The 25,657-nt window shown below is 39.4% G+C and overlaps 3 protein-coding genes across 10 annotated transcripts in view; 2 read left to right on the top strand and 1 right to left on the bottom strand.

Moving 5' to 3' along the window:
* The window catches only part of GNPTAB (N-acetylglucosamine-1-phosphate transferase subunits alpha and beta), an 86,191-nt gene extending 77,885 nt beyond the window's left edge, over nt 1-8,306 (top strand). For both annotated transcript variants that reach the window (XM_030821276.1, XM_030821277.1), the window contains 2 exons: nt 4,055-4,145; nt 6,583-8,306. In XM_030821276.1, the coding sequence (XP_030677136.1) occupies nt 4,055-4,145; nt 6,583-6,660 (169 nt within the window). In that variant the 3' untranslated portion in view covers nt 6,661-8,306. The remainder of the gene's footprint in view (nt 1-4,054; nt 4,146-6,582) is intronic.
* Nucleotides 8,307-14,081: 5,775 nt separating this feature from the next.
* Nucleotides 14,082-25,657, top strand: part of SYCP3 (synaptonemal complex protein 3) — a 40,359-nt gene continuing 28,783 nt past the window's right edge. For 3 of the 5 annotated variants that reach the window (XR_004032046.1, XM_030821274.1, XM_030821273.1), the window contains exons 1-7: nt 15,565-16,010; nt 16,513-16,579; nt 16,740-16,774; nt 18,798-18,915; nt 20,167-20,266; nt 22,186-22,284; nt 24,965-25,069. Coding sequence is in view for 4 of the 5 variants with exons in the window: in XM_030821274.1 (XP_030677134.1) it covers nt 15,815-16,010; nt 16,513-16,579; nt 16,740-16,774; nt 18,798-18,915; nt 20,167-20,266; nt 22,186-22,284; nt 24,965-25,069 (720 nt within the window). In the remaining variant the exon portion in view is untranslated. Of the gene's footprint in view, nt 14,524-15,564; nt 16,011-16,512; nt 16,580-16,739; nt 16,775-18,797; nt 18,916-20,166; nt 20,267-22,185; nt 22,285-24,964; nt 25,070-25,197; nt 25,531-25,657 lie in introns of those variants that run through there. The other 2 variants (XM_030821275.1, XM_003269924.2) reach the window with 2 other exon arrangements.
* The window catches only part of CHPT1 (choline phosphotransferase 1), a 31,001-nt gene continuing 30,447 nt past the window's right edge, over nt 25,104-25,657 (bottom strand). Inside the window, exon 9 of one of the 3 annotated variants that reach the window (XM_012510084.2) lies at nt 25,104-25,277. The gene's annotated coding sequence lies outside the window, so the exon portion shown is untranslated. The remainder of the gene's footprint in view (nt 25,278-25,657) is intronic. The other 2 variants (XM_030821272.1, XR_004032045.1) reach the window with 2 other exon arrangements.

The following is a 25,657-nucleotide window of genomic DNA, read 5'->3' as shown; positions in this document are numbered from 1 at the left end:
GTAAAATCTATAGTTATAATTTTTATTGCATTTAATATTTGAAAGACATTTATTTGCATTTTAAGGGATTTGAAAAAACGTGTAACTGGGTACTTTCAGTCTAGTTGGAACTTCATTTATTCAACTGTTTGTTGACCAATGTGTAAGTGAAGGGATTGTTTAGTATAAAATGAGAGGTACATGAGGTCGGTATGTACTGAGCTGATAGTCAGCTCAGTAAGTCCTGAAGGCAGAATCTCAGAAGTGGTGAGAAGGGAACAATGAGCAAAAGCTTGGAGGTAGGAATGATCAGGGCAATTTGGGGGCTAGCCCAGCTTAGTTGGAGAATTCATATTGAAATAGTGGAGTGTAAACCTGGAAAGGTACTAGGAGCCATTTCATTCAGTACTTCAACAACCAGACTATCTGGTTAGCCTTTATAACCAAGCGGGAAACTTTATAATGAGTAAAGGATTGAGTTAAGCAGTTTGTTTTGTTTTCTTTTGTTTTGAGACAGAGTCTTGCTCTGTCACCTAGGCTGGAGTGCAGTGGCATGATGTCTACTCACTGCAACCTCTACCTTCTGGGTTCAAGCGATTCTCATGCCTCAGCCTCCCAAGTAGCTGGAATTACAGGCATATATGCCCAGCTAATTTTTGTTATTTTTGGTAGAGACAGGGTTTTGCCAGGTTGGCCAGGCTGGTCTCAAACTCCTTGGCTCAAGCGATCCTCCCGCCTCAGGCTCCCAAAGTGCTGGGATTACAGGCATGAGCCACGGCATCCAGCCCTAATTTTCATTCTTATATTTGTTAAATCAGCTAATTTATTGAGTATCTACTGTGGGAATAATCACTAGCAATATTGAGTGTTTAAGTAACAAGTACCTTACTAAGGCCTTTTTTTTTTTTTTTTAACTTAACTGTAACATGGTACTTGACTAAGAGCTTTTCATGCACTTTCTCATTTAACTATTCTAACAACTCTGTAGTAGGTCCATTTTATCCTCAGCACAGCAACAGGAAGTAACTTGCATAAGGCATCGCAGCCTGAATGGGGGAGCCCACGTATGAACCTGGGCAGCCCATTCCCCAGATTCTGGCCTACAACACCTACTAAATGTGCTTCATCATCATCACTGCTGTCAGAGTAGCTACCCTTTTTCTTGAGAACCTGTCGTATGCCAAACACCGTGCTGGGCAAGATATTTACTCTCTACAATTAAAAGTTTTGTTATTGCCACGTTGCAGATGAGAACATAGTAATGTGAGTTGAGTAACTTGCTCAGGCTGAAGTAGCTGGCAAGTGGCTGATCCAGCCTGACTCCCAGTCTTCTGCACATTCCACTATATTCCAAAGCTGCTTTATAAGTTTTCTTCATCTTTCATTCTACTGCCATTGCCAACATTTAATTATAAAGATAATTTTATCTTTCAGTTTAGGAAGATTTTTGACCCTTTGCTTGCCTCTCTGTGCCAGGTGCTAGGAATACCAAGATGAAAGGCATGTGGTACTGGGCTTTGAGATGCTCACAGTCTATCCAGGGAGACAGATACCAGGCAAATTGTGATACGGTATATTGAGGGCGGCAGTAAGAGTTCAATGCAGTTGGTGTACGTAGGAAGGACCAGCTGATTCTGTTACGGGAAGGTGACATTTGGACTTGATTTTGAATTATGAAAATGACATTTCCATGTAAGAAAGAGCATTCCTGGTAGAAGAAATGGCATGTGCAAAGGCACAGAGGTGTAAGTCCTGTGTCGAGAAAAAAGATTGTGAAAGGCTATATTTGAATTAGACTTTTTTCTTTTGAGAATGAACCCCCAGGAGAGATTTTTTTTTAGATGTTTGTCATGATCAGACTTCATGATTTGAGATGATAACTAGTATTAGTGGGGAGGTTGGAGTGGTGAAGAAGTTACTTAGAGTGGGGCAGGGTTGCCTGGGAACTGGAGGCAGGGAGACAAGTATATAAGCATTTCACTAGTCCTAGAAACAGTCAGGTGTGAACCAAGGATACAGCCCAGGCAATAAAGAGAAAGCAGTAGACGAATTGGGAGACACTTTAAAGGGGAAATTGGCAGACCTTGGCACTAGAACTCCTTGGTGTCTTGGAGTTAGACAAATGACACAATTAGGATGAATATTGCTGCTATCTTTATGTTTTTATTTTCATAAGGAGAAGTTATTACTGAATCATGGGTCTTGTCTCCCAGAAATGGCAAGGAATGGCTTCTCACAGTTTTCACTTTCCCTTAACTCAGAGGAAAAAGATCATTAGGTGGTTCTAAGTCTTAACTCTCCAAATCCAATTTGTGACTAAATTTACCCTCAAGGGTCCATTTGAATAAGAAAGAAGTGGGCTTAAAAGTAATTTGAGGGGACCTTGATTTCTGTGCTGTACAAATGGTGTGAATCAGGTGTGGGTGCTCTTGCAGTCATTCCCCTGCCCTGGAGGCTGCTTGCTCCTCATCCTGCTCAGTTCTGCATTGTCTCTCACTGCTAGCCCTGCTTTCTAGAAACTGTCTTGTTTCTCTTTTCCTCCCTGAGTTCCATGCCATCTTTCCCTAGTTGCCTGCATTGACTTTCTTCCTGTTCCCACAGAAGCCCATTCCTTTTGGGGTATAGCACTGCACAGCCATCTGTCTGGTTGTGTTGTGTTTGTCTCTCTCGGTAGACTGTGAGCCCTCTTCCAGGGCAAAGATGGTGTCTTACTGCTGAGTCCACAGTGCCTCCCTAGAACATAGCAGGCGCTCATTGGATGGGTTCTTTCGCGGCTGGGGCATTAGCTCTCTGTAGTCTGTGGCTGCTTAGCTCTTTAAGAATCCACATTGATTCTGAATGACACTAGACATTAGTTGACAGAGCTGGTTATGATCCTATTAACAGAAGTGGGAAATAGAAGGGGAAGAGCTGTGTGTGGGAGAGTACCATTTTGGATGTGTGACTTGAGGTAGAGACACCCACGCCCAAACAGTGGAAAATGAGAATCTGTAACTCAGCACAGAGGCCAGAGTTTGGTAGTTACTAGCATATCTTCTAAATCTATGGTAAGCATTTTTATTTAATCTTCGTAACCAATTGTTCATTATTTCCAAATTACAGATGAGGAAATGGCTGTACTGCCTCTTTTCATCCCCAATATTCTGTTGGCTCCAGGTCCAGTTGATTCTACCTCAGGAATGTCTCTTCTGTTGCTTATTTCTTTTTATTGTCACTGCTTCCTTTCATGCCTGGACTAAAACTAAACTGCCTGCCTTCCTTGTTTGTCCATCCTTCAAATGGCCAACATGTTTACCCTGATTATGTCACACATATCCCCACCTGTCTGTTTCATCCACTTTCCCACTAGAGTGTTCTGTCCAGACCCCACGGTGTGGTTTTGCAAAGCAGTTGCAGTTCACACCCTCTCACCTTCACCTGGCTTAGTTCCCCCCATGCTGCCACATGGATTCACTCTACTCAGTCCTGTAGGGCCCAGCTGGCCACCATGCCACTCTACTGCTCTTTCTCTTTCTCATCTATATGCTTCCTGTCCCCTTTAAGGCTTACAGGAAATGCCACCATCTCTGTGGTGCTGTCCTCATTTCTCTAAGTTTTTCACAAGACTTTGCTTTTGATAATGCATATTTCTGTCTGTCTTATGTGATGGCAAGTCATCAGTCAGCATGTCAGCAACACCTCAGGTTTCTAAACACTTAAAGCAGGGACTTCATCTTGTTCATCTCTCCATATCCACAGGAAGTATTTATCAAGAAACTGAGTGAATAAATAAGTATGAGTGAATAAAAATGAATGAAAGAGTGGTTTTGTTTAAGTGCCAGAAGTAATTTTCTTTTGAAGTCCTCTCCCCTGCATGGATAACTTTACTAATTCAAGTATAATATTTACTATGACATAATAAAAAATCTGAACTCATGTTGGAAATGTATATTGTGTGAGCATTTTAGAATTGCAAGACAATGTTTTTGTGTTTTCCAACATTGTTTTTATAAAACTAGCACATAAATAATGCTTAACTAATGGTAGTGAAACCATATACAGAAGTACATAGTTGCTTTCTTCTCTCTCTGCACAGGAGGGCTTATCGAGACAAATTGAAGTTTTGGACCCATTGTGTACTAGCAACATTGATTATGTTTACTGTATTCTCATTTTTTGCTGAGCAGGTAAGTTTTATATATTTTATGTGGGTATTAAATGGTATTTCTTGGTATACTAGCATCTAGAAAATGATACACATTTACAATCAAAATTTTAACCTCTCTTATTGTCTTGTAGCTCATATGTGAATATGTTAAATATGTTTCACAATATTCAGGCAGCAAATATAACAGTCTTTTATTCATTTCTCTTCTAAATCCATTACCAGTATTCTTTTTATCTGGAACTCAACAGATTAACTTGTAGATATCAGGCTAAAACCAAGTAGCTCTAAGTATTTATAACCAAAAAGCCATCTAGAATCCTTATCTAATGTTAATTTTCTATGGGTCTCCAATTTTCTTCCTCTCTTTCACGCTTCCTTGAGTGAGCACAGTGTCTTCAGACATCCCACGGTTCCGTTGTGTTGGTCCCACTCACACCGGTAGCTCCCATTTATCTTTCTTTCAATCGCTAGGAGTTCTCCCTCCTCTCTCCTCCTTCCTCCTCTCCTTGTCAGCCCCTCTACACCTGGGCTTTCCTCTGCATGCATGTACACACGCAGCCTCCTTGAGGTGAGTGTCCAGAAGTCGGAGGGAGATTTGTGAGGTAACAAAGGGATAAGAGAGTCCTCATTAGGCTATTCACATATGAAATACTCTGAAGACAAAGGATTGAAGGAGGGGAATGGGCATCTTTACTGACCTGACTTGGGTGTGGCAAGTGACTTGGCCTCTGCTCCAATCAAGGTGACTATTGAGTGGAGCTTTTCTAGCTGTCACTCAAATGAAACGTACACCAAGTTGACTTATACCAAGAAGGACAAGCACCTAAGTACTGAGAGTTTTAGGATAAATGAATGGGCTTCTTGCTGTAAATGGAAGGAAATTCAGGAAACAGAGACTGGGCAGGTGAACAGGACAGCAACTTAACCTTCATCTGCTTCCCAGGGATTGTACATCTTGTTCTTGATGTTTGTTACCATTGTTCCTGGCAGGTAAAAGTCTTATGAAAAAGCTCAGAAAGGCTGTACCTGCTTTTAGAACAGGGTCCAGTGAGAAACCTTTGAGTCTGCTGTGCTGACCTAGGATGGGGAAGGAAAGGAACCCTGACTCAAAGAAGCAGCCATTAATGGAAAGGAAGAGGAGTGTCAGTCTTTCCTCTGTGTCATCTATACCAGTAGAGAATAGGGAACTAGAGAGGAAGGAAGAGGGAAGGGAAGGGCAGGTTAAATCCCAACACCCTGCACTCTACTGGAGTCAGACTCCTTCCTCCTGCCATGCCTGCCACCTTCACAAACAAAGCAGCCAATGCTGCCTCTTCCTCCCCTCCCAAATCCCAGCTCATCATTCAAACCGTGGTGTCTTATGTTTGGGCAAAGCCCTGCCTCCTCCTACAGATAAAGGAACAAGCCAGTCCTACATGGTTGGGGAGAGGGAAGACAGGGTAAATATAGAAATCCTAGATGGAAAACATAAAGAGCACATGTTAGGCCGGGTGCGGTGGCTCATGCCTGTCATCCCAGCACTTTGGGAAGCCAAGGTGGGCAGATCACTTGAAATCAGGAATTCAAGACCAGCCTGGTCAACATGGTGAAACCTCATCTTTACCAAAAATGCAAAAATAGCCGGGCGTGGTGGTGGGCATCTGTAGTCTCAGCAACTCAGGATGCTGAGGCAGGAGAATTGCTTGAACCCTGGAGGTGAAGGTTACAGTGAGCCAAGATCGCGCCACTGCACTCCAGCCTGGGCAACAGTGAGTGAGACTCTGTCTCAAAAAAAAAAAAAAACCCACATTTTTAAATTGAAATTTTATTATAATGTTGATTTGGTTTTCTATTTCAGATGTATTATGGGTAAACTTTTTATGAGAAAAAAGCATTCAAGTTCTAAGCTACTAATTTACAAATGAACTTTTATATTACAATCCATTTTTAAATTGGGTGTTACCTGTGTTCTCCAATGACTGTGATTAGGTTAAGTAGAGGGGAGAGAAATGCTGATAGGATTTTCAATATAGGTGTAAGGCTGTTTTTTAATCCTATCTTACAAACATAGTCATTTTCAAACTCGGAGACAGTGTCTTAAGGCTAAATAGAGCCAGTTTCCTTCAATAGAAAGGCTTGACAAATGGACATCTTGAAAATAAATATGCTTTGGTAATAGCTGTGTAAAAATCTGTAGTTGTAGGTCTTAGAAAAATGAAGCATGGGCTGAAATAATTTTAATCCTCTTGGGTCTCTTTGTGGGCACTTATCTAGGCATATTATCCCTACAAAGCTAAACAAAACTAATGTTTGTTTTTGTTTTGGAAGAGGAATGATGGAGATTTGTTTGTTGTCTATTTTTTATGTATAAGATTGTGGAAATGATTAAGGTCATATGGCTCTTAGAAAGTTTGATGCACTTATATTCTTTCATCAACGTGAGTATTAAAATGTATTTTCTGTCTTTCATCATTTAGTTAATTGCACTTAAGCGGAAGATATTTCCCAGAAGGAGGATACACAAAGAAGCTAGTCCCAATCGAATCAGAGTATAGAAGATCTTCATTTGAAAACCATCTACCTCAGCATTTACTGAGTATTTTAAAACTCAGCTTCACAGAGATGTCTTTGTGATGTGATGCTTAGCAGTTTGGTCCGAAGAAGAAAAATATCCAGTACCATGCTGTTTTGTGGCATGAATATAGCCCACTGACCAGGAATTATTTAACCAACCCACTGCAAACTTGTGTGTTGAGCAGCTCTGAACTGATTTTACTTTTAAAGAATTTGCTTATGGACCTGTCATCCTTTTTATAAAAAGGCTCACTGACAAGAGACAGCTGTTAATTTCCCACAGCAGTCATTGCAGACTAACTTTATTATGAGAAGCCTATGCCAGCTGGGAGTGATTGCTAAGAGGCCCCAGTCTTTGCATTCCACAGCCTTTTGCTAAAGTTTTGCACTTTTTTTTTCATTTCCCATTTTTAAAATAAGTAGTTACTAAGTTAACTAGTTATTCTTGCTTCTGAGTATAATGAATTGGGATGTCTAAACCTATTTTTATAGATGTTATTTAAATAATGCAGCAATATCACCTTTTATTGACAATACCTAAATTATGAGTTTTATTAATATTTAAGACTGTAAATGGTCTTAAACCACTAACTACTGAAGAGCTCAACGATTGACAATCTGAAATGCTTTGTAATTATTGACTTCAGCCCCTAAGAATACTATGATTTCATGTGCAGGTCTAATTTCAAAGGGCTAGAGTTAGTAACAGTACTACTTACCAGATGTAATTATGTTTTGGAAATGTACATATTCAAACAGAAGTGCCTCATTTTAGAAATGAGTAGTGCTGATGGCACTGGCACATTACAGTGGTGTCTTGTTTAATACTCATTGGTATATTCCAGTAGCTATCTCTCTCAGTCGGTTTTTGATAGAACAGAGGCCAGCAAACTTTCTTTGTAAAAGGCTGGATAGTAAATTATTGCAGGCCACCTGTGTCTTTGTCATACATTCTTCTTCTTGTTTGTTTTTTTCAAACGACCCTCTAAAAATGTAAAAACCATGTTTAGCTTGCAGCTGTACAAAAACTGCCCACCAGGCAGATGTGACCCTCAGGCCATCATTTGCCAATCACTGAGAATTAGTTTTTGTTGTTGTTGTTTTTGAGACAGAGTCTCGCTCTGTTGCCCAGGCTGGGGTGCAGTGGCGCAATCTCAGCTCACTGCAACCTCTGCCTCCTGGGTTCAAGCAGTTCCGTCTCAGCCTCCTAAGTAGCTGGGACTACAGGTGCATGCCGCCACAGCTGGCTAATTTTTGTATTTTTAGTAGAGACGGGGGTTCCACCATATTGGTCAGGCTGGTCTCGAACTCCTGACCTCAGGTGATCCACCTGCCTCTGAGATTACAGGCATAAGCCACTGCACCCAGCCGAGAATTAGTATTTTTATGTATGGTTAAACCTTGGCATCTAGCCATATTTTGTTTATGTCATAATACAACGGATTTGTGAAGAGCAGATTCCATGAGTAACTCTGACAGGTATTTTAGATCATGATCTCAACAATATTCTTTCAAAATGGCATATATCTTTTGTACAAAGAAGTTGAAATGTAAATACTGTGTTTGTGCTGTAAGAGTTGTGTATTTCAAAAACTGAAATCTCATAAAAAGTTAAATTTTTGTCTGACACTTTGATTTTTAAATCTTTGAGGATTGAGTTTACTGTTACTCAGATTCAGCAGTCACTTGAGTGCCTTTACTATGTATCAGGTTCTGTGCTGCACATTACTAAAATTAAGTGGAAAGTAAGGAAAGATTAGTATATACAGAAGAATGTTGCTTTATAGGGGGGAAAATAGTTTCTAAATGGAATTTATCATATGGTAAAATTTAGGATATCTGGATCTCATTATAAAAGCTGAGATTTATTCTAGAAAAGTTAGAGAAATGAACATTTGTCTGTAATGACGATTTCTGTGGTTAGATGAATATAGTCCATACCTAATTAGGAGCTTGATAATGGGATGGATAATACAATCATAGGCTATTCATAGAGGCATTCTAATGATTCTGTGATTCAGTAGAACCATTAGAACAGAGGAACCTCAGAAGTTGATGAGCAGTCAGATGGTCAGAACCATTTGTTCACATGAAATCCTATAGAAAAGATCACTCTGTGTTTTAGTTTTTTGTGCTGCCGTAACAAAATACCTCAGACTGGGTAATTTACAAAGAACAGAAATTTGTTTTCTTATAGTTCTGGAGGCCGAGAGTCCAAGATCAAGGGGCTAGCAGATTTAGTTGTCTGGTGAGGGCTGCTTTCTGCTTTTAAGATGGCTTCTTGAATGCCGTGTCCTCACAGAGCAGAAGGGCAGGAAGGCACAAACTGCCTCTGTCAAGCCCTTTAATAAAGACATCTAATTGAATTCATGAGGGCTCTGTTCCCATGACTTATTACCCTCTGAAAGCCCCACCTCATAATACTTTTAAATTGCCAGTTAAGTTTCAACATGAATTTTGGACAGATAAAAATATTAACCACAGCATTCTGTGATACAAAAGGAGGAAGGCTGCTCCTCCTGCCTGATTCTCAAGGTGTTGCCTCCAGCTCCCAGACCCTTCAGGCAGAGTTTCAAAACAACTGTCTGGACGAACCCTTGCTTTTTATCGGCAAGGACACTAAGGCCAGGGGGATGACATGACTTGCTCAAGGTCTTACAACCAGTTAGAGGAAGAGGTAGGGTGGGAACCCGGGTTGTCCCTCTTTCCTGTCCCCACTAGCCCATGCTGCCTCCCCAGGACTGTGGCACATGTGGGTGAAGAGCACACACTGCAGGTCAGACTACGGGAGTTCAAGTCCTGGATCCTGGACACTGCTTGCCATGATTTAGCTTTCTCTGCCAAAATGTGGGAGGCAATACTGGTAGCTACCACAGAGGCTTATGGTGATAATCAGAGGAAATGACATGTGCAACACACGCAGCCCAGTGCCTGGCAAATAGTCCTGCCTGCTAAATGTCAGTGGTGGTGATGATGGTAATGATGAAAATTCGTGTTAAAGACTGTTGTCCAGGCCAGAGGTGAGGCTCCTAGTCTAGTCAGGGTGAGATGATTACATTGCTCTTAGCTAAAAAACTGATACATTTTCTAATTAAAAAGGATTTTTTTAACCTACCTTATGTCTTCAAAAGTGTTTTTTTGTGTTTGTTTCTTTTGAGACAGGATCTCACTCTGTTGCCCCAGGCTGGAGAGCAGTGGCGTGATCTCAGCTGACTGCAGCGTCAACCTCCCAGGCTCAAGCAGTCCTCTCACCTCAGCTTCCTGAGCAGCTGTGACTACAGGTATGCTCCACCACACCCGACTAATTTTGTTTATATTTTTGTAGAGACAGGGTCTTACTATGTTATCCAGGCTGTCTCAAACTCCTGGGCTCAAGCAGTACTCCTGCCTCGGCCTTCCACGGTGCTAGGATTACAGGTGTGAGCCACTGCACCTGGCAAGAGTGTTCATTTTGGAAATTATTTCTACATATACCAAGAAGTATACAAATAATAACAGATCAAGGATTTAAACTAAAGTGTAATCACTACTTAGGTCAAAACATCTAAGGAAGAAACAGCACCAGTCCCACACAAATTCTTCCAGAGAGCAGAAAAAAGCAAAATACAGTATCATCCAACTCATCCCTTGAAACACAACCCCAACAGTAAAACCTGGCTCAGATACCACAAGACAAAAACCATGGGCAGTCTACTGCAAAAGAATCCCAAACAAAATACAGGCCAAATTCAATTATTCCCAGAAGAACAACACTTCACAGTCAAGCGGGGCCTACTCCAGGAATGCAAATTTGGCCCAACACTTGAAAATCAATTCACCACATCAGCAGCACCAAAAGAGAAACTGGATGATAATCTCAACAGATCTTTCTTTAAAAAAGACCATAAAAAATTTTAAAAAGACCAATAGATGAATTCTCATCTGTTCAACAGTTATCAGGACTTTGCCACATTTATTCATGCTCTGTTTTTCTTTGTGATATATTTTAAGGGAAATCCCAGGCTTCCTTGTGACAGGAGTATAGAGCCATGGTGGTTAAAGGGATGTGAAGGGGGCTTCTTGTCAGTCTAATTGCTTTTCTCCTCTCACTTGCCCTAATAACAGCTACATCTTACTGTACACAATCTATGTGCTAAATGCTTTATGTTCATAATCTCATTTCATCCACACCATATCCCCATTTATCAGTGAGGGAACTGGGGCCTAACTAGGTTTAGTGCCTCACCTCAGGTCTATTAAGTAACAGACACAGCTTTTCCACCCAAGTCTCTACAAAATTAATTGTTAGCCACTAAATAAACTTGGATTGCAAGGGACAAATCTAACTAAAACAAAGAGGGGTACAAGAGGAAGATACTCTTCCTGAAACATTGCTCAGCACTGTCTATCTGTGCCTGTCTGTGCACATCAGCTTTTCTCTCCTTGGTGAGGACATGGCAGTTCCTGGCTCACATACTCCAGAAAGGCAGGAAGTTTCCTCTCTGGCTTCAATATAGAAAATCCTAGTGGGAGGTGAGTTACTGTGATTGGCTCATTCTGGGCTCTGTGCCCACCTCTGTAGCCAGAGGGATGGAGATGTTTACCCAAGGAAGGAGGGGAGGGATGCTGGGCTGACAAAAACATCACCTTCCAGCTTCACAGATTAGAGATGTTGCAGGTGGATGACCAAGTTCCTGGATTAGGTACTCAAGGTGAAGGCAAGCCCCCATACTTGAAAGCAATTGGAAAAATCAAATCTGTTGATACAGAATACAGTGAACCTTGTAAATTTTTCATTACTGAAAGGATTCAAAAAAATGTAAAGCATTAGTACAGTAACTGCCACATAATAAATGCACCATAAATGGTGGCTTTTATGATTCACAATTAGTCCCAATTGGAATCCTGCTTTTTCTCTCATGCCAGCCTCATTCTTGGCCTCATATTGCGTCAGCCACATTGCATTTTCCCAAATGTGCTGTGCACTCTTATGCCTCCATACCCTTAAAGATGTGGTTCTTATTACCTACTGAGTAGTTTATCTATGGAGACATTTCTATGAGTTTTTAAAAATTATTATAAATCGAGATGGGGTCTCGCCATTTTGTCCAGACTGGTCTCAAACTCCTGGGCTCAAACGATCCTCCTACCTCGGCCTCCAAAAGTGCCGAGATTACAGGCATGAGCCACTTCTCCTGGCCTCTAAGGTTTCGACTATATTACCTGAGTTCTTTGAGACTGAATAAGGAAACAAGGGATGTAATATTTAGGTTTTCAAACAATAATGACAAAGAAATGGGAAAATTGGTTACTAAAGAAAATGGGAAAATGTTTTGTTAGGAATCCAGATAATTGGAATAAATGGGTGATGATCTATATGGGGAAGTATTAAAAATGTGGTCATCTAAGAATGAATACTGAGACAGGTATGAAATATTGGTGTCGGTTAAAAATTATCTATAAATTACCTGCTGAAGCACATGGTGAAATCTCCAGACATGCTCTTTATAGCAGTGAAATGCCAAGGTGCTGGAGACAATCTTGGGAAATTTTTACTACGAATAAAGAAGAAAAATGACAGATGCTCTTCTATAAGAGTCACTGTAGGAAAAACAACTGAATATGATGATGTAGTGAATGGAACTACTTAATAAGAATAGCATCTATAAGGATATGGAGGCATAAGAGTGCACAGCACATCTGGGAAAATGGAATGTGGCTGACGCAGTATGAGGCCAAGAATGAGGCTGGCAAGAGAGGAAATGCAGGATTCCAATTGGGACCAATTGTGAATCATAAAAGCCACCATTTATGGCTCATTTATTATGTGGCAGGTACTGTACTAACGCTTTACAAACATTTTTTTGAATCCTTTCAGTAATGAAAAATTTAGAAGATTCACTGTATCCTGTATCAACAGGTTTGATGTAGTGAATGGAATTACAGAAACGAGTCTGGGAGTCGTCATCAGTCATTCCTTACCCAATACACTGGTGTATTTAAATGAGCCAGTGGAATGCTGAGCATCATAAGGAAGAGGATTCAAAGCAAAACAGTAAACAGGAGGGTTCCTTTGAATCTCTTACTTGAACTAGGCAGTTGAAAAGTGATTGGCGTCAATAAGATCCTGAAGCCTTTGCCAAATATTAAAGAAGTAAAATATAGGCCAGGCAAGTTGGCTCATGCCTGTAATCCCAGCACTTTGGAAGGCCGAGGTGAGAGGATCATTTGAGCCTAGGAGTTTGAGAACAGCCTGGGCAACATAGTGATACCCCATCTTGGCAAACTTTTTTTTTTTTTCTTAATTAGCCAGGCATGGTGGCACGTGTGTGAGTCCCAGCTACGCAGGAGGCAGAGACGGGGATCATTTGGGCCCAGGAAATCAAGGCTGCAGTGAGCCGTGATCATGCCATGCCACTGCACTTCAGCCTTGGCAAGAGAGCAAAACCCTGTCTCAAAAAAAAAAAAAAAAGGTAAAACGTATGATTTCAAATAGAAAAAGGATTGTAGAGCTGTGAGCAAACTAAGGCAGGTACAAAGGTTGAAATATATTTTAAAATTATTTGGGGGAAAATACATATAAGCACAGAAAAAAAGGATGAAAGGAAATAATACCCCCAATTTTAAACTGTATATTATTCCTGGGTAGTGGGATTATAGGTGAGTTTCATTTCCTTCATAAATTATATCTTCAAAAATTGTTTTGCAATTGATAGGTGATTTCCAGTTACACCAAATAATTGTTTTACAATTATACTCCCACCCACTGAATGGGTTCCCTGTGTTACATAGATTCATTATCACTCCGTGTAGTCGTATTTTGTAGTTTTGCCATTCTAGTGGACTGTCAGAACACTACATAGACTATGGGACAATTTGTTGTAATGCCAAACGCGAACGAAACTAAGCCGTGTTGTTTAACGACACATTTTCATGTGGTAATAAAACTTGGAAAATAAGGAAGGGTGAAAGATTTACATAAATTTAGGATAATTTTCTTATATCCCTGAATGGGGAAGGGTGGGGTCCTGGTGAGGATCGGATGGAAAGGCCTGCCTGAGGAGATTCAGTGAATGTTGGTAAAGCCCTACTTCATAAGTTAGGTGGTATGTTCATCATGTTTTATAATTTACATATTATTCCGCAATTTTCTTTTTCTTTTTTTTTTTTGACATGGAGTCTCACTCTGTTGCCCAGGCTGGAGTGCAATGGCGTGGTCCTGCTCACTGCAACCTCTGCCTCCTGGGTTCAAGCGATTCTCCTGCCTCAGCTTCCCAAGTAGCTGGGATTACAGGTGCCCGCCACCACGTCCGGCTAATTTTTGATTTTTAGTAGAGACGGGTTTCGCCATGTTGGACAGGCTGGTCTGGAACTCCTGACCTCAAGTGATCCGTCTGCCTCGGCCTCCCAAAGTGCTGGGATTACAGGTGTGACCCACTGCGCCCAGCCGCAATTTTCGATTATAAACATTTAAAACTTAAAAACTGGAAGGCACCAGGCCTCAAGTGTACTCGCAGCCTGCCCCGGCGGCCAAAGCACCTTGGGCCAGCGATTTGGGCGCGCAATCGCCCCATGGGGGCGGAGCCTCGCCACCCAGTTCACGCCTGCGCTCTGCGTCCGGCCAATCAGTGACGTGTCCGGATGAGGCGAGACTGGCTTTTCTCCTGTGTGAATCCCAGCTTGCCTCAGAAGCGTCGCGGAGAAGGGGCCACCTCAGGTGAAGCGCGCTTGTGGAGGAGTTGTGGAGGACGCCTGTCGACGACCGGTAACTGGTCCTCGGCCATTGCGGTGTGTTTCAGGTGTGAGCAGGGGAGGCGTCTGTCTATCGCAGGTGTGCAGGCCAGAGGCTGCCCTTGACCAGTGAGGTAAATCTTACCTTCTGGCGTCGCCTGGGGCCTCTGACGAGAAAATGGAGGCCGCGAACCTCACTGAGGACAGGGCCTTGAGCAGGAGAGGGGCTGGTGGGAAGCGGGTGGGCTGGGGCTGGGCCCCATCGCTACACCCTGGGACCACTGACAGCAGGGACGCGGCGGGGCCGGGCAGGGCCCTACCTCGCTCGGCGCGTGTCTCCCTCCTGCCCGCTCCACACCGAGGGCGCCTTTCGTGGTTCCTCGATATATTTGTTGTCGAAATCTTTTGCCGGCATTCATTTTCCGAGACCTAAATTGCGGGACGTTTTTTTTGTCTTATTATGAGCTTATTTCTGGCATCCTCATGACGTGTCCCGCCAGCAACTATAATTTCCCCGCGTGACTGAGTGGCCTACTACAGTTGTCCAGATTTAGCCAGAATCTGGCAGAGGCGGCCCCAAAATTCGGAACTCCCAGGCCTCAGGGCCCACCTCTCCAGCACTGCGCGCTTGGAGTCGGGCTTGGAGTCGGGGTGGACGCTGTTACTCTCTCTCATCAATTGATTGATTGAGACGAAGTCTCCCTCTGTCGCCCAGGCTGGAGTGCAGTGGGGCCATCACAGCTCACTGCAACCTCCGCCTCCCGGGCTGAAGCGATTCTCCTGCCTCAGCCTCCTGAGTAACTGTGATCACAGGCACCCGCCACCGTGCCCGGCTAATTTTTGTATGTTTAGTAGAGACGGGGTTTCACTATGTTGGCCAGGCTGGTCTTGAACTCCTGACCTCAGGTTAATCCACCCACCTCGGCCTCCCAAAGTGATGGGATTACAGGCATGAGCCACCACGCCCGACCATTTTTGTTGTTGTTCTTTTTTGAGGGGAAGTTCCACTCTTGTCACCTAGGTTGGAGTGCAGTGGCTGCGATCTTGGCTCACTGTAACCTCCGTCTCCCGGGTTCAAGCGATTCTCCTGCCTCAGCCTCCTGAGCAGCTGGGACTACAGGCACGTGCCACCACGCCCGGTTAATTTTGTTTTTTGGTTTTTTTTTCAGTAGAGATGGGGTTTCACCGTGTTGGCCAGGCTGGTCTTGAACTCCTGACCTCAGGTGATCTGCCTGCCTCAACCTTCCAAAGTGCTGGTATTTCAGGCGTGAGCTACCGTGCTTGGCCTATTTATTATTTTTTAACAAATGTCATTATCTTCTTAACTTTTGGCCCCCCAAATAAATGAGGAAACTGTTAAAATTGTATTCAACAATCCTTGTTCGGTATCTCCTTTGATATTTAAACTTTTACCAGTGTATTAAAATGATGTCTTTGGATTCAGAAGGTTCAAGAAATTTGTTTTTTAAAGTCAGGAAGCATCTTAATATGGTGTCCTCCGGAAAAAAGTATTCCAGGAAATCTGGGAAGCCGTCCATGGAAGATCAGTTAACGAGAGCCTATGACTTTGAGACTGAAGATAAGAAAGATCTGAGTGGTTCAGAGGAAGATGTTATTGAAGGTGCAGTACATCTCATGTTGGGCAGTGATGTCCTTCAGTTCATTTGTTTTGAACCCATTGAGACTATCGTACAACTTAGTTTGTAAAGCATTTTCAGGTATGGTCTTCCCTCCCCCGGTATTTGTGGTTACAGAACCTGCTGACACGGATGGCCAGCTGTACTTTCTGTCTCTCATTTAATCCTTATATTGCAGTATCGGAGTTACAGAAGCTTATTCGGCAACTCTTGCTTTTGCAGTTATTTCCAAAATATCTGATATATAGTACGTGGCTTACTGTGACATTAACCCAGGGAGACTTGAAAAATTATTCCTATAAAATGGTCCTGTATCCTGATTTAATTTCATCTAACCTGCAGAGAATATTGCATTTTTATGTCTGCTTTGAAACTGTATGTTGGCAAAGAGCCAAAAAAATCCCCAAATGAAGATGTTTCATTAAAACTTACCAAAATAACCTATTCGGTTTCAAAAGTTTTTTTTTTTTTTAATTGTCAATACAGGGAAGACTGCAGTCATTGAGAAACGTAGGAAGAAAAGGTCTTCTGCAGGAGTAGTTGAAGATATGGGGTAACGTGTTCAAAATAATTTTTGTTTCTTAGATAAAGCACTTCAAGAAAAGTTGCTAACAAATAATATATGTAAAATACTTGGCATCTGGTATTTCTTCCAAAACAAGCATGGTATTTTGTGGATCATCTAAAGTGTTTAAAACGTAATTTCTTTCCAGGGGTGAAGTACAGAATATGCTGGAAGGAGTTGGAGGTATGTTTTAGGAGATACTTGTATTTAAAGAAAATTGTTTTAAGCCATATAATTTTTATAACAAATGTTAATAATGGACTATAAGACTGTTATTTAATGCCTTGTTCTCACATAGAAAATTCTGCATAAGTATTTGTGATTTAGCATCATAGATTTTCATAGTTAATCTTTTCCATGATGTTAAGAGTGAATGGTGCTTTTATTTTATACATATGTGAATTTAATGGACTATGGAATTTTAGAAGAAAAATGCACAGGAAAAGTCTTTACCTTTCTTTGTATTCACAGACTAAGTGATTACACACACACACACACACACACACACAACACACACACACACATACATATATTTGTATATAAGTTTTTCATTTTTTCAGTTTATTTTCTGACTTCCTATGTTCTTTAGGGAGGACAGTGTAAATTAAGCCTCTAAAATAACTCTTTTTACATTAATAAACTATGTAGTTGGTACTAAAGACAATTTTGCTAGATAGTGGGAGTTTTATAATTAGGTTCAAAAATTCCCAAGTTTTAAATAATATATTAAGTATCAATAATATGAACTTTGTTAGAGATTAGTTATTATTAAAAAAGAGTTAATATTTAGCTCCTCTAAATGGATTATTCATACAGTCACATCTTTTTTGAAAGCTTTGCTCTGTCTGGTGGTGAAAAAGTGCTTGTTTAATAAATTTATTATAGATAATACTGAAAGCACAAAATATTTATGGAATAGTGCAGCTCCAGCATGATTACTGAAAGATGCCTATTTATGGTAGATCCATAAGATAAAGGCTTATGTTTAGCAAAGCATTATTTGAAGTAGTAAACATTTTATGAAATGCAGTTCTTATGGGTAAAAATGCCCAATAAAGAGCTCCATAAAAGCATTTAAAACTGATCTTATTCACCTATTTCTCATTGGAAAATAAAGTGATCTTAAATTAATTTATCTAGAAATTTACTTAAACTAAGATTTTTTTCTGTCCTTGGTCTTTGTCTCTTTTAGTAAAAAATGTATTTAGAAGTATCATTGATGGCCAGGCACAGGGGCTCACACCTATAATTCCAGCACTTTGGAAGGCCAAGGCAGGAGGATTGCTTGAGGCCAGGAGTTCAAGACCAGCTTGGTCAACATAGCGAAAACCCCCCGTGTCTTTAAAAAAAAAAAAAAAAAAATATATATATATATATATATATATATATATATATAAAATTGATTATATTAAAAATAGTTTTCTTCTTTAACTATTTTTATCCTTTCTGGATTCTCTTTTTTAATAGAGTACTTTTACATATTTTTTATAATGAGTTCTAACAATAATTCATTGAACTGTGTCCTTTTAATTGGGGTGTATTTTATAAATTTAGATAAATTTAGCCTTTTAAATAATTTTTTTTTATTTTTGAAACGGAGTCTCACTCTGTCCCCAGGCTGGAGTGCAGTGGTGCAATCTCAGCTCACTGCAACCTCCGCCTCCCGGGTTCAAGCAATTCTCCTGCCTCAGTCTGCCGAGTAGTTGTGACTACAGGTGCGCGCCACCACGCCCAGCTAATTTTTGTATTTTTAGTAGAGACAGGGTTTCACCATGTTGGTCAGGATGGTCTCGATCTTTTGACCTCGTGATCTGCCCGCCTCGGACTCCCAAAGTGCTGGGATTACAGGTGTGAGCCACCGTGCCTGACCTACATTTAGCCTTTATTAACAGTGTTTTCTCATGGGGAAATTTAAAGTCTGTCCTTGGCACATTGTTTTGTTTATTAGCTCTTTTTTATTGTTCCTAAGTTAAAAAATTATCTCCAGTTAGGAAAATCAGAATTTGGATGCTAGTAGCTAAGAGTTTTCTCAGAAAAAAAAAGTAAGCAAATAATTCTGCATTTTGAAATTATGCCTGTTTCTAAATTTAAGTTTAAATGTCTTTCTAATATTGTTGAACCAACCTTACCCATATTTACTTGAATATGTGGGAACAAAATACTTTTTTCAACATTAAATTTTAATGAATTTTTATTTTCAATCTAGTTGACATTAACAAGGCTCTTCTTGCCAAGAGAAAGAGACTAGAAATGTATACCAAGGCTTCTCTCAAAACTAGTAACCAGAAAATCGAACATGTTTGGAAAACACAACAAGATCAAAGGTAAAGTGGTTGCTTTTTTTTTTAGAGCCACATTTCTTAGTATTTACTGGTGTAAATTACTTATGAAAAATACTATTCTAGGCTGGGCACGGTGGCTCATGCCGGTAATCCCAGCACTTTGGGAGGCCAAGGCGGGCAGATCACTTGAGGTCAAGAGACCAGCCTGGCCAACATGGTGAAACTCCGTCTCTACTAAAAATACAAAAATTAACCAGGTGTGCTCGCTTGAACCCAGGAGGCAGAGGTTACAGTGAGCCAAGATCGTGACACTGCACTCTAGCCTGGGCAACAGAGTGAGACTCTGTCAAAAAAAAAAAAAAAACAAGAAAAGAAAAATACTATTCTGGTTATTGAGATTTCTAGTGAAAATGTATTTGGCTTGATTTTTCTCTAAGTCTGATAGTCCTGTAGCCCTATAATCTCACTCCTTCATAGAATTGACATTATTTCCTAAAAAATCAATAAAGATCACTTTTTTCCTTTTAGGTAACAAGTGAGGTTATAAAAGTAATTTCGTTTTTTGTTGTTGTTTTATGAGATGGGGGTCTCATTATGTTGCCCAGGCTGGTCTTGAACTCCTAGGCTCAAGCTATCCTCTCACCTCAGCCTCCCAAAGTGCTGGGATTATAGGCATGAACCACCGTGCCCAGCCTAAAAGTAATTTATGTTCATTCTAGAAATACACTAGTTGAATAAAAGGTAAATGTCATAAAAACCATTAGTCTTATGACGGTGAATTATGTTCAACAATGTGGAAAAACACCAATCTTGTATCATATATAATTTGTATGTTTTAGCTGACTTAACTCTTCTTTTGTATAAAATCTTTGTTAAGCCAAAACAGGGAAAAAAATTAAGCGAACTATTTCTATTTAGAAATCTTATAGAATAAGTACAATCACCTTATTTAATGTATTTGTTATATCAGAATCTATATTCAATAGGAAAAAAATGAAAAACTGCTTAGAGATCAGATGAATTTCTTTTTGAAAATTTATATATACAATAAAACTTCCTTAGTTTTCAAGAGCTAAAGCTTGTGACAGGGCTTTTCTTCTACTAGTTTGTTAGAAAAAAAATACTTCTGGAATCAGTGTAAATCATGATTTTACTTTTTGGTTTCCCATCAAAAGACTTAAGCTGCAGGTATTTCCTTTTCTTATATAGTATAAATGTGTCAACTCAGTTTTGTTTTAAATTCTTTTTATATTGATATGAAATATGACAATAATTCATCATTATGTTTTACAGGCAGAAGCTTAACCAAGAATATTCTCAGCAGTTTCTGACTTTGTTTCAGCAGTGGGATTTAGATATACAGAAAGCTGAGGAACAAGAAGAAAAAATACTTGTTGGTATCATGATTAGGTTTATAATTAACCAAGTCTCAAGTAGGAATGGAGAACCTAGCCTTTTATTGTGACCAAAGGAACTGAGCTAGGTTTAATTAACCATTGCTGGCCATGTATTTTAAACCTGCTGAACTGTAAACCACAGATGTATAGGCACATACCATACTCATAAAAGGCATTGGTCTTTGCTTTTTATATTGTTTGGGATTCTTGCATTTCCAAGTGACAGAAATTTGTCAAAGTACAAAAGAAGGATTATTGGTTTATATAAAAGAAGTCGGGGCAGTTTAGCTTCAGGCATAGCCAGATGGGAACAGGGAAGGGGTTGCTCATGTAGTGTCATCTGGGTTCTGTCATCAGTTCTCAGTAAGGTGTCTCAATGTAGTAAGCAAGATAGTTTTTACAGTCCTAGGCTTATTACAAGTTTAGTAAACCCAGTGGACTGAGAAAATCTTTCTCAATAGCTCTGACAAAAAATTCCTCTGGGAAAATATGACTGATGGAGTTTGGATCATTTGCCCATTCTTGAACCAATCATTGTATAGTTAGCCCTCTGTATGTAAGGGTTCCGCATCTGTGTATTCAACCAATTGTGGATGAAAAATATTTGCAAGAGGCTGGGCGTGGTGGTTCATGCCTGTAATCCCAGCACTTTGGGAGGCCGAGGCGGGTGGATCACCTGAGGTTGGGAGTTTGAGACCAGCCTGACCAATATGGTGAAAAGCCATCTCTACTAAAAATACAAAAATTAGCCGGGCTGTGATGGCAGGTGCCTATAATCCAAGTTACTCAGGAGGCTGAGGTGGGAGCATCACTTGAACCTGGGAGGCAGAGGCTGCAGTGAGCCGAGATCGTGCCTCGTGCCACTGCACTCCAGCCTGGGTGACAGAGGGAGAAACTTTCTTAAAAAAATAAATAAATAAATAAAATGCAAATTGGAAAAATAATCCAGTGTTACAACTATATAGCATTTACATTGTGTTAGGTATTATAAGAGATCTAGAAATGATTTAAAGTATGTGGAAGGATGTGCATTGGTTATATGCAAATATGATGCCATTTTGTAACAGGAACTTGAGCATCTGCACATTTTGGTCTCCTGAGGGGTTGGGTGTCCTGGAACTGGTCCCCCCAGGATACCTAGGGATGTCTGTAGTCAGAACATAGTTGACTTTTAATGGCCAGACTTGTGTTACCTGCAAGTGAGGATATTGGGGGTAGGGATGACAGTGTAAAATAGATAGGATGGATTTGTGGTGCTGATAGATTATTGAGCTGTAGTACTAAAGAGAGTAAGTTAGAATGGTAAAGAAGTAGTGGTTAAATACTAGGATAGATAGAGAAACAGTATGTATAATGGTTAGAGCCTGGATGCCAGCAACAATACTGTTTTGGATCAAATTCTTGTTTGAGCAATTGTAGCTGTGAAACCATGGACAGATTATGCCTCAGTTTACTCATCTATGAAAGGGGAATGCTGAGTATCTATCTCTTAGAAAGTTTACCATTGTTAATACTGTGTAGTGGTTAGAGTTATTAGTAATGACAAAATCTAGGGTGGGAGTATGTAAGTCAATGGCTAAAGTAGGGTAGAGGCCAAAATCATTGAGAAACAGGTCACGGAACGGAAAACCATTATTACTGGAAGGATCATCTGTGTGGACATTGAAATCAGCAAGAGTTAAGACAATGACTTGATTTTTGTTAAAATTTCCCATTCAGCAACTGGTAGGATTAATATATTGTTACATATTAGTGGTGAACATAAATTATCTAAACATGGTCATAATAGTTGTTAAAATTTTAAAAGCATTGATTTTTAACACTTTCTTTTAAGTTTAATGTAGAATTATTTTTTCTAAATTTAAAATTTTACCCAAACTGTTCTTACACAGTTTTTTTTCTTTTATATTTGTAGAATATGTTTCGACAGCAACAAAAGATTCTTCAACAATCTAGAATTGTTCAGAGCCAGAGACTGAAAACAATTAGACAGTTATATGAGCAGTTCATAAAGGTTTGTTGTATGTCGTAACACAATACATCGTTATAAAACATAATATATTTATGGAAGTAGAAGATAATTCTTTTCTTTCTAAGTTTATGGGAAAAAACATTTTAGACTTTAACTACTTTTCCATTTTGAATTCATTGTTTCTGATTTAAGTGATAAATGTATTTTTACTTGAGGATTCAAATGGTTTTGTCAGGATTATTCAAGACAGGAAATGGTAAATTGGGAATTTTACTTAGAAATATACTTATCATACATAAAATCCATACTTTAATAACACTTTAGTCATAGTTCTCTGTTTAACTGAAAATAGACTCTATAATAATCATTTTTAGGCTGTATTTTACTTGTTTTTGTATCCCCAGTGTTTGTTAAATAGAAAGTACCCAAATTATTGAATTCTCGTTTTCAAATGTATTATAGAAGTATTTTATGGCACATTTGCTTTTAGAATTATTACAGTGACCAAAAATGAATTTATATCCAACATAAAATAATAGATATAATAGACATCTGATGATTAAAAGTCTGTGGATTGATAATTACCTACTGACACATACATATTAGCAAATTGTAGTGTGTACCCCTCTTGTTCAGGCAGAAATATACTTTTTAGTAACTATTCATAGAAGCTCAATGGAATCTTGCATATACTTTTTTTCAGTGGTGGTTCCTTTAGATAGTCTTGTGCAAATACATGTTAAAATAACATTAAAGGAATTGGGATGCTCTGAGTAAACTAGTAAAATTGTTTTAAAATAAATATTTCAGAATAACTTTAATATATATGGCCGAGCACAGTGGCTCACACTTTGGGATGCCATGGCGAGATCACTTGAGCCCAGGATTTCAAGACCAGCCTGAGCAACATGACAAAACCCCATCTCTATTAAGAACAAACAAACAAACAAAATAGCTGGGCATGGTGGCACTCACCTGTAGTCCCAGCTACTGGGAAGGCTGACGTGGGAGGATCACTTGAGCCCTGGAGGCAAAGGTTGCAGTGAGCTGAAATCGTACTACTGTACTCCAGCCTGGGTGACAGTGAGACCCTGCCTCAAAAAAAAAAAAAAAATTATACACACACACGTTATTTTAAAAAGTATTTCCAAGTGGAAAACTTGTTGTCTTGTTCTAATGCTCTGAGAACCATTTGGTAATTGGTGTGAAGGTTTGATAAAGTACTAGATAAAGATTTCTTCTAAATGTTATCACTAAATGTTACTATTTAGGATAGGAACTATAGTATAACCTTTGATTCCTCCATCTCCTTTCTCTGTCACATCCAGTTATTACTAGGCCCTGTAATTTTTACTTCTGCAGTGGTTCTTTCTTTTAATGCCCACTGCTACTACCCTAGTTTAGGACCTCATTATTATTTGCTTGTACCATTAAAATTCTTTTTTTTTTTTTTTTTTTTTTTTTTTTTTTTTTTTTTTTTTTTTTGAGACGGAGTCTTGCTCTGTTGCCCAGGCTGGAGTGCAGTGGCGCAATCTCGGCTCACTGCAAGCTCCGCCTCCCGGGTTCACGCCATTCTCCTGCCTCAGCCTTTCCGAGTAGCTGGGACTACAGGCGCCCGCCACCGCGCCCGGCTAATTTTTTGTATTTTTTTAGTAGAGACGGGGTTTCACCGTGGTCTCGATCTCCTGACCTCGTGATCCGCCCGCCTCGGCCTCCCAAAGTGCTGGGATTACAAGCGTGAGCCACCGCACCTGGCCACCATTAAAATTCTTAACTGATTTCTCTGTTCTCCAATCTATCCTTCCTAGATCTGCCATATTATCTTTTAAAAATACATCTCTTCCCTCTTGAAAAACTGTCAGTAGCCTCTGTTCCAAATTCGTAGATATTCAAGATCCCCCTATGACATGACCCTCTTTTTAAGCTTCATTTACTACATTTGTTCATTACCCCACCCCTCCACATAACTGCTTTCTCTCAGTTCACTATGTACTTCCATGCTTCTGCTTATGCCCTTCCCCTAGAATATTTTTAACTCCTTTTTCTTTATCTATTGAAATCTTAGTATTTTGCCCACTAAATTGGAATTAATCCCCATTTTCCACTATATCACCACAGCAAGTTGTGCTTCCATTCCTATTAATTATAAAATTTTTGTTTCTACGTTTTTTTCTCATTGCCATCAGGAAGCAATCATGTATTATTGTTTTTTAATTTCTCCACAGCACTTAATACAGCACCTTTTACATAGTAGGCACCAGATTATTTGTTGAATGAATAATAAAGATGTAAGACATAATTTTTATTTTTCATAACGTGAAAGAGGTTGTACTGTAGATTATTTTATTCCCTGTAGTGAATTCATGGCACACTATTAGTCATAAGTAGATTATTACTTGATATTTGGAAAGCTTAATAGAAATGGTTTTTACTGATATGGGACTTCCAGTCTTTTTTATCTTGACCTTAACAGTTCAGGAAACCCATTTTGGGCAAAGTATACTACATTGTACTTGCTATAACATTTTATTCATATCTTATATTTTTTTCTTTTATAGTAGGTATTTTGGTATTCATGTATTACTTAGAATATTTTTATTTCAAATAGATAATGAGCATTTGAATATTTAAAAATTACTACTTTTGAAAATTAATTGTACAAGTTTAGAACCTGAAATGAAAAGTGGTGCTTTGTAACTTAACTAGTCTTTTGTGTTTTTAGAGTATGGAAGAGTTGGAGAAGAATCATGATAATCTACTTACTGGTGCACAAAATGAATTTAAAAAAGAAATGGCTATGTTGCAAAAAAAAATTATGATGGAAACTGTAAGTGATCATATTGAAATTGAAAAAATAAGGATTAATATAAGCAATGAAATATTTTATTTGCTGAAATAGGTATAACACTTAACTAAAAATTAAACAAATGTTTAATATCTCCTTCCATGAAACAGCAGCAGCAAGAGATAGCAAGTGTTCGGAAGTCTCTTCAATCCATGTTATTCTGATGACTCTTTGAAGAAAGAACTTGAACCTAAGTAATATGATACAATTATAACATTAGCTAAGAAGCATATTGTAAGTCTTTAGAATAGTTTAATTGTAACATCTTTAATCATAAACCTGTTTCATTGTAAGACCTCCCTTTCTGTTAAGTAAAATCTAAATAGTTGTTATGAGTTAGCAACTATTCCTAAAGAATATGTATTAAGCTTTCAGCTCTTTAGTAATGATAGTGAATTTTTCTCTCTTAACACTGTCAATTAAATAAAGACGATTTAATTTTAGGTTTGGCTTCATTGTATCTGTATCAATCCCAAAAGGTAGAAAACGCAAGTATAGAAGGTTATATTCTTTAAGGAAAAAACGATCCAATGATCTGCCCGCCTCGGCCTCCCCAAGTGCTGGGATTAC

The sequence above is a fragment of the Nomascus leucogenys genome, chromosome 10 (genome assembly GCF_006542625.1).
Source record: "Nomascus leucogenys isolate Asia chromosome 10, Asia_NLE_v1, whole genome shotgun sequence".
Classification (NCBI taxonomy): Eukaryota; Metazoa; Chordata; class Mammalia; order Primates; family Hylobatidae; genus Nomascus; species Nomascus leucogenys.
This window is presented reverse-complemented; position numbering and strand designations above follow the sequence as displayed.